The sequence below is a fragment of the Anomaloglossus baeobatrachus genome, chromosome 2, assembly GCF_048569485.1.
Source record: "Anomaloglossus baeobatrachus isolate aAnoBae1 chromosome 2, aAnoBae1.hap1, whole genome shotgun sequence".
Classification (NCBI taxonomy): domain Eukaryota; kingdom Metazoa; phylum Chordata; class Amphibia; order Anura; family Aromobatidae; genus Anomaloglossus; species Anomaloglossus baeobatrachus.
In genome coordinates, this window is record NC_134354.1 from 37,924,837 (window position 1) to 37,934,317 (window position 9,481).

General features: G+C 42.8%; 1 protein-coding gene across 1 annotated transcript; it reads left to right on the forward strand.

The window, feature by feature from the left end:
- Positions 1-979: 979 nt before the first annotated feature.
- On the forward strand, positions 980-7,393 carry LOC142282176 (protein kinase C theta type-like). Its single transcript, XM_075332944.1, has 10 exons — positions 980-1,373; positions 1,587-1,675; positions 1,826-1,996; positions 4,732-4,823; positions 4,957-5,019; positions 5,181-5,319; positions 5,430-5,621; positions 5,732-5,860; positions 5,954-6,120; positions 6,314-7,393. Exons 1-10 carry the CDS (start codon positions 1,121-1,123, stop codon positions 6,378-6,380), a joined length of 1,362 nt encoding a protein of 453 aa, XP_075189059.1. The 5' UTR covers positions 980-1,120; the 3' UTR covers positions 6,381-7,393.
- Positions 7,394-9,481: the final 2,088 nt, after the last annotated feature.

Sequence of the window (9,481 nt, forward strand, 5' to 3'; positions counted from 1 at the left end):
TCTAGGTTTAATAAAATAAGTCTGAATAGAAATGGTAGATGGGCACAATGTTTCCTCTGAGCTTTCTATTAGTATAAGCGGGTACTAGATATAGGAGGAATAGTGTTTCTGTAGTGCTTTACCATTGCATATACATATATATGACCTTTAGGCCATATTCACACATCTGGTTGTCACTGTCCAAGCACAGAGCGGCTGTGGTTGTCCTGACACAAATTCAGTAGCCTCATAGCAGTGAGTTGGGGTCAGGAGGATCGGCTGCCGCTCAGTGACAGACACAGCTGTGATCAAGCCTTAGTGACCACATGAGAGATTCAGAGAACATTACATTCATACAGGTGAGATCTTCTGAATTAGGTGACCCCCTGTAACTAATATTATATAGGATACATTTACAATAAAGGGGATTTCTCACAAAGGCAACTTTAAGCTCCATGATGTCCGGGTGTAACTCTTTTCCCTCCTTTTTGTCCATTTAATCTCTGTCTGTTGTACTGCTAACATACAAGCATGACCTGATGAAGACATCTGTCCCATACTGAAACGCGTCACCCCTATTCTTTTACTGACTTCTTATGATGATATTTTTCCTCTCTATCATACTCAGCAGCGCTTTTATTACCCCCTTACATTAATTTTTTATACTATTTACATTACAATATACAAGCTAAGTGATAAATGGTGTAAAAAAAATTTAAAAGAAAAATACATTAATTTAAATTATTTTTTTTGTATTTGAAAACTTTTATTTAGGAGTTTTTATGGGCTCAAATGGAGACTAATAAATGATAAAGAGACTTAATAATAACAGTTGAAGAACACAGACCTCACAGCCAGGCTCAAGTCACTGTGATGTCATGTGACCTTTAGAATTTGATGATGTCACAATGCCCCTGTGATGTCATCGAACAATCATCAGAATGTTGCTGCAGCCTGAATATCGTCCATTTGTTTTCATCACTTAGTGGTTGAAGGCGATTTTTACTTGCGCTTAGCAAATTTTGGTTTTATTTAAAATATAATACCGATTACTAGAAGGCCTGTTAGAAGAGCAGTTCCAGGCGCCATCCGGGAGCGCTCCAGAGGTGGACAGGACCTTCCTCAGCCCAGAATTTCATCTATGGAGCTGAATATGGAGAGTTTGAGGAAGAGAAAGAGAGAGAGAGGAGATGAGGTGCCAAAAAAAAGAAAACTAGAATCATCAGAGAGTGAGAAAGATGGCACCAACCAAAGCCTTATCAAGGCTTCAAAGAGACCTGGAAGCCCGATACCGGAGAGTATCGAGAGCAAGAGGAAAAGGGGAGAAGCGATGGGGGACAAAGATGATGATGGATCCAGCGTCTCCCCCAAAGCGGACATTGAGCAGCTGTCAGGTGAGTGCAGATCTAAGACCCCAAGAGCCAACAGCCCCTAATGTAGTAATTGACAGGTTTGTGAACCTTTAGAATACCCCAACTATTGTGATTTTTGTGCCTTTTCTCGTTGATACCCCCCTAATATTATTCTACCCCATGTTATAATTGCTATAGGAGGCAACATTAGCATTATATAGGAATAATACATCTTATTTCTCCTCTCTCCATTAGGGACAACCCCAGCTGAATCCCCCATCATTGTGACTGGACTGAAGAGCTTCACCTTCCATAAAACCATTGGACAAGGCGGCTTTGGTAAAGTAAGTATTAGGAATTGTGGTGACATTTTCTTCATGTGTGTGATGTGGAGCAGTAATATGGCTCTAGGACCATTACTGCTTCACATTTTCTCCTCCTGTCTCATGGCAGGACAGGCCTTTCATCCAGTTCTAATGCTCTGTATCCTCCAGGTCATGTTGGCCACACATAAGGCCTGCCAAAAACAAGTGGCAGTGAAGATGGTGGAGAAGAGGTTCATAATTGAAGAGTCAAGAGACAAAATCCTGATAGAGCGACAAGTCCTGGAGATGACTAGGAAGAGTCCATTCATTACTCGGGCTTTTTCCACCTTCCAGTCCCAGGTAAGAGGCTGATGATCTAACAGCTTTGAGTCTTCTATATATTCTATCAAGGCCAGATCTATATGGCCATCTGTGTGCAACGTTCTTCTAGGTCACTACCATAATATTACATGCTCTGATATACATCTTTCCCTCAGCACCCAGCTTTTCCATGCTATCAGAGCAAAGCACCGGAAAGCTTGGTGCTGAGGGAAAGATGTATAGCAGAGCCTTTTTCCCTCAGCACAAATCTTTCCCATCCTAAGCTTTTATCTTTGTCCCTCTCGTTGATAACTTTCCAAATACTATAATGGCCCTTCAAATACTATAATGGCCCCCACAAAGCCTTCCATAAAGTATAAAGGGTCCCACATAACCCTTCATATATTATAATGCACCCTCATAGTCCTCCAAGTTTTATAATGCTCCCCCATAATTCTTCAAATATATTATGCAGCCCCCATATCATTTAATGCACCCTACTAGACTCATTGTATTATAATGCCCCCATATAGCCTATGTATAAGGTGTCCATCATATTATACTATGAATACCCCATACCATTGAATGCACTCCCATGAGCCTCTGCCCACCGTGTACTCAATGATAAAAAATAAACAAGTCCTCACCTCTCCTCATTCCCCCGCTGCTCCGTCTTCACCTCTCCTTGTTACCCCACTGCACCGGTCAGTGTCTCTGCAGTCTTAGTGAGACTCAGCCATACTGAGATGTCGACGGCAGGCACAGGGCGAGAATGATGAAGGATGGAGAGGAGTGCTCTGCTCCATCCTTCGTCATTATTTCGTGCAATGATAGGCAAGGACGCTGGCACCGGGCCCCCCTGACTCACAGGCCCCATAGCGACTGCGTGGTCTGCTATTACAGTGCAGCTCCTTTCTCACAGAGAGGAGACGGCTGCTGTTTCTCTGCATGGTGGTCGCCGGACCAGGTCGCAATTGTGATCTCTGTGACCGCTATCATTACGCCCCTGGCTCTGAGTATTCTATATATTCTATCAATGCCTGTCTATATGGCCATCTGTGTGCAATGTTCTACTAGGTCACTACCATAGTATTATACAGTGCCTACAAGTAATATTCAACCCCCTGCAGATTTAGCAGGTTTGATAAGATGCAAATAAGCTAGAGCCTGCAAACTTCAAACAAGAGCAGGATTTATTAACAGATGCATAAATCTTACAAACCAACAAGTTATGTTGCTCAGTTAAATTTTAATAAATTTTCAACATAAAAGTGTGGGTCAATTATTATTCAACCCCTAGGTTTAATATTTTGTGGAATAACCCTTGTTTGCAATTACAGCTAATAATCGTCTTTTATAAGACCTGATCAGGCCGGCACAGGTCTCTGGAGTTATCTTGGCCCACTCCTCCATGCAGATCTTCTCCAAGTTATCTAGGTTCTTTGGGTGTCTCATGTGGACTTTAATCTTGAGCTCCTTCCACAAGTTTTCAATTGGGTTAAGGTCAGAAGACTGACTAGGCCACTGCAACACCTTGATTTTTTCCCTCTTGAACCAGGCCTTGGTTTTCTTGGCTGTGTGCTTTGGATCGTTGTCTTATTGGAAGATGAAATGACGACCCATCTTAAGATCCTTGATGGAGGAGCGGAGGTTCTTGGCCAAAATCTCCAGGTAGGCCGTGCTATCCATCTTCCCATGGATGCGGACCAGATGGCAGGCCCCTTGGCTGAGAAACAGCCCCACAGCATGATGCTGCCACCACCATGCTTGACTGTAGGGATGGTATTCTTGGGGTCGTATGCAGTGCCATCCAGTCTCCAAACGTCACGTGTGTGGTTGGCACCAAAGATCTCGATCTTGGTCTCATCAGACCAGAGAACCTTGAACCAGTCTGTCTCAGAGTCCTCCAAGTGATCATGAGCAAACTGTAGACGAGCCTTGACATAACGCTGTGAAAGTAAAGGTACCTTACGGGCTCGTGTGGAATGGAGACCATTGCGGTGGAGTACGTTACTTATGGTATTGGCTGAAACCAATGTCCCCACTGCCATGAGATCTTCCCGGAGCTCCTTCCTTGTTGTCCTTGGGTTAGCCTTGACTCTTCGGACAAGCCTGGCCTCGGCACGGGTGGAAACTTTCAAAGGCTGTCCGGGCCGTGGAAGGCTAACAGTAGTTCCATAAGCCTTCCACTTCCGGATGATGCTCCCAACAGTGGAGACAGGTAGGCCCAACTCCTTGGAAAGGGTTTTGTACCCCTTGCCAGCCTTGTGACCCTCCACGATCTTGTCTCTGATGGCCTTGGAATGCTCCTTTGTCTTTCCCATGTTGACCAAGTATGAGTGCTGTTCACAAGTTTGGGGAGGGTCTTAATTAGTCAGAAAAGGCTGGAAAAAGAGATAATTAATCCAAACATGTGAAGCTCATTGTTCTTTGTGCCTGAAATACTTCTTAATACTTTAGGGGAACCAAACAGAATTCTTGTGGTTTCAGGGGTTGAATAATAAATGACCCTCTGAATAAACTTTTCACAATTTAAAAAAAAAATAAATAAAAAAAGAAATAACATTCTTTTTTGCTGCAGTGCATTTCACACTTCCAGGCTGATCTACAGTCCAAATGTCACAATGCCAAGTTAATTCCGAATGTGTAAACCTGCTAAATCTGCAGGGGGTTGAATACTACTTGTAGGCACTGTATGTATTATAACATTACCACCAGTGCTCTTTACCTAGACTATACCAGTAACACCTATTATCTCCTCTGTTTTATCATAGGACTATGTGTTCTTCGTCATGGAATATCTCAGTGGAGGAGACCTTAGACAATTCCTGAAACGCAATGCCCCACTTCCCATTCCAGCCACCAGGTAAGACAGAACATGGATACATTAGATGAAGATGATCGTTGTTAAGAACATTCCGGCTTTATGTCATTATTAGTCTCGTAGTTTAGTGGTTGAAATGATGGATGTTGTTTCCTTTATCATTTTTTCTCATTAGATTTATTGCCGCTGAGCTGATCTGTGGGCTGCAGTTTCTCCACTCCAGAGGCATCATACACAGGTAGGTGCAGCACGTCTTCTTCTGTGTAGACCTGGAATATAAACACTTCTATACCCTCATCCTCATGCCCCCTGTAGACACTTGATATTTCAGGCCAGAACACATCATCAACCCGGCTAATATAACAATTATCACATTTTATAAACTCTTTCCTTTACCAGAGACCTAAAACCAGAGAACATTTTACTGGACAGCACCGGTCACTTGAAGATTGCTGATTTCGGTCTGGCCGCAATGAACATCTTTGGCGATACAAAGACTTCAGATTGTGTTGGAACCTATATATACATGGCTCCTGAGGTGAGGAATTATCTACATGTTCCTGAGTTATCCCTGTGTACAAGGCTGGACATCTCCATGTCTTCTGCTGGCTGAACAAAGCTTTTATTGTCTTTTTCATGTCTTCACAGATTTTTCTACAGAAGCCCTACAACACAGCAGTGGACTGGTTCTCTGCTGGTGTGGTGTTATACGAGATGGCTATTGGTGGACATCCATTCTATAAAGGCAAATTTGATCGGACCACCATTATGGCAATAGTCAAAGATGAACCATTCTTCCCAAAGAAATTGGACCCCCAACTCAAAGCCATCATTAAGGGGGTGAGTATAAAGACACATCTCAGTAATTGAGTGGATATATGTAATGAAGTACACAATGAAAATGGAGGATGACTAGAAACTGAATAATCTTCTTTATTATATCTTCCCAGCTCCTGGATAAGTCACCAGAAAGTCGGCAAAAATTTGTGGATAATATCAGGGATCATCCATTCTTTACAGAGATTAACTGGACAGATATAGAGGAAGCCAGAGCGTGTCCACCATTCCAGCTACCCCCTGTAAGTAAATGTCCCAGAGAAGATGGTGGCACAAGTACATTTCTGTTGTGTTTCTTCTTTATGAACACTGATTCTTGTATCTTCCCTCCGCAGCAAGAAGTGATGACATTATGTAAAATGAATCCTGTCCCGTCCTTCATCAAACCCATGAGACCACCAATAGCTGAAGAAGATCAACAACTCTTCTGTGGATTTACATTTGCCAGTGATGGATGGAAGGTCATAAAACCAATGCCAAAACCTGTAAAACCTCATCGCAGGTGAGTCAGTGTAAATGGGACGGGGATAGGGGGGTTTCATAGGCCCCTCCATAACTTTATGGATCTGTCAACAGAGTCTAATGTGGAATCCATTTGCTTTTAGTCTGCGGGTGGTTTCCCCTCAGGACAGCCCCATTTCATGTGTCTTATTCTGATATAAGAATCCTTTCTAACCTATTATCTCTCCCGACAGGACATTTGGCAGTATTGTGAGGGACGCCTTACACAGGATCTGGAGGAGGGTAAAACGCTGGAAGTGAACAGCTCTAAGAACCGCTGTTCACGGTTCCTATTCCACCAGCACTAGGAGTATCCCGAGGGCCGTGACATGCAGTGTAGCCATATCCACTCCTCTGCCCCACCATAATCAGGGCTAGGGGTTGTTGCTGCATCTGCAGTGTCTGAATACAACAAGAAGCTGGAGACCATGAAAATCCTACCAGGAGTCAATAATATGACCGTGCACCAGCATTTCACAAAAACATGTTGCCTTGTGCCCACAGGAAAGGGCACTTATCCATAGGCCATGGAGCTGTAGACCATGACAATCCTACCAGGAGTCAATAATATGACCGTGGACCAGCACTACTAGACAACATGCTGACTGGTGACCCCAGGGAAGGGCTCTTATCCTTAGGCCATGGAGCTGTACACCATGAAAATCCTACCAGGAGTTAATAATATGACCGTGGACCAGCATTTCACGACAACATGTTGCCTTGTGCCCACAGTAAAGGGTACTTATCCTTAGACCATGGAGCTGTAGACCATGAAAATCCTACCAGGAGTCAATAATATGACCGTGGACCAGCATTTCACGACAACATGTTGCCTTGTGCCCACAGTAAAGGGCACTTATCCTTAGGCCATGGAGCTGTAGACCATGACAATCCTACCAGGAGTCAATAAAATGACCAAGGACCAGCACTACAAAACAACATGCTGACTTGTGACCCCAGGGAAGGACACTTATCCTTAGGCCATGGAGCTGTATACCATGAAAATCCTACCGGGAGTCAATAATATGACCGTGGACCAGCACTACTAGACAACATGTTGCCTTGTGCCCCCAGGGAAGGGCACTTATCCGTAGGCCATGGCTCCCTAGAGGTTTCCCCCACAGGGGGTTTTTCCTCTCCTGCGTGCCGATGGATAAATACAACAAGAAAATGGCAACTTATAGTCTTTTTGCCCTCGGTGGAGCTCACACGACTAGTGGCAGAGAGGAACCTAAGATTTTTAAAAGATATTTAACAGCAATAAACAAAACCATTCACCATCATGTGCTAGTAGTAGTAGTAGATTTATTTTATATCTTCATGGATAAGTATTTTACAATCCACCCCTTAAGAGCACAGGGTGCATGTAATGTGGTGGTAACGTGTATCCACTTTTCTCTGATACCATTTTGGATTATATCAAACTGTCTGGTCAATTTTTAAATCTGTTTTTGGAGGGGTGAAGGAAGGAAGAAATGATTTTCTGGTGTTTTGGGGGGTTTTCATTTGTGCAGGAGAGATAATATGTAAGTGCTATAGTTTTAAGTGGTTACAGGTACAGCAATTCCAGCTATTATAGATAAAGGTGTACAGTGCAGATACACGTCAGGCTGCGCTCCTGGTGACTATCGCTCACTGCTTCACTCTTCCTGGCTACAGTTTTGAAAAATGTCTTCCATTATTCTGTTTTATTCATAACAGATCAAGCAGGGAGTAACACCTTGGTATAAATCCGCCTTCACTCCCCAGATTTCCATACGATAACACCTGTCCGTTCCTAAGGTGACACTTCCACTGGCTACCAGGTGAATGGCCCTGGCATGCTAGAAGAAGAAAAGGTTGGATCTCACTGGGTATAAATCAATCCTTTATTTCAATGTTAAAAGTCAGTGGCAAGGAGAATGTGGGGTGCTGTGGACGATGGCGGCCGTTTGCGCGTGTCCTCGCGTTTCAACAGGTCCCAACCTCTTACCAACCTTTTCTTTCTTCTAACATGATTGGAATTTGTTACGAATTTTGGTTTGAGCACCACTGAGGGTGTTACACTCCCACAGACAGCCTAACAGGCACAATAACAGAACACATTCTTTTCAGACCATGAAAATCCTACCAGGAGTCAATAATATGACCGCGGACCAGCATTTCTGGATGGCATGTTGCCTCGTGCCCCAGGGAAGGGCACTTATCCTTAGGCCATGGTTCCCTAGAGGTTTCCCCCACAGGGGGTATTTCCTCTCCTGAGTGCCGATGGATGAACACAACACGAAAATGGCAACTTATCGTCCTCTGCCCTCGGTGGAGCTCACACCACTAGTGGTACAGAGGAACCTATGATTATATTTACCAGTAATAAACTGGACCATTCACCATCATATACTAGTAGTAGTAGATTTATTTTGTATCTCCATGGATAAGTATTGTACAGTCACTCGCTTAAGAGCACAGAGTGGATGTAATGTGGTGATAACTTGTATTCACTTTTCATTGGTATTATTTTGGGTACAGCAGACATTTTGATTAATTTTAAATCTGTTTTTGGAGGGCGGGAGGAAGAAAGAAATGCCTTACTGGTGCATTGTTTGAGTTTTTTATATTATTAATTACTCACGAGAAATAATGTGTACATTTCATAGTTCTGGTTGTTACAGGTGCTTTAAAAGCAATTATTATACATAAAAGTCATATCCACAAAAACAATAAAAAAAAAATACATTTAAAAAAACGTTTTTTTAAAAGTTAAAAAAAAAAGAAAAATGTTAAATTATCTTCTTTTACTCATTTAAAAAAAGAAATAAAAAGGAATATTTGTTATTGTCTATAAATGTTTTACCGATCAAAATATAAAATGAATTAAATACATGATAAATGCTGTAAAGAGAACAAAAATGAAAAGCCCACTTTGACACCAGTCACTAATAACAGACGGGCCGTGAGGGAGGATAGTGAAGAGGTTCGAGGTCAATACCAAGAGGGATCGTAATAGACAAAGGGAAAATACAAAAGATTAGTCTGGTCACTGTCCGAGGTCAAAGTATCAGGAAGGTAACGGCTCAATACAAAGTCAAATGGGTGAATCCAAGATCTGCAATGGAGACCAAAACTCAGAGAAACACACATCACTTGAGCAAAGTTACAATTAGCAATGGCCTGACCATTGTCAGAATGCTAATTAGCCATGTGATTACCTAGAATAGATGATAACTGGAAGAGATCCCACAGACTCAGCTCAATAGGACGTCAGAGCTGACATCCATAATACTCATGCCTCTGCCTCAGTTTGGACAATTGAGCTGTCGCTCACAATCCTGACAGCTCCGCAAACCCTTGATCCCATAGGGCGGCAGAGTTGTCTTTCACAGCAT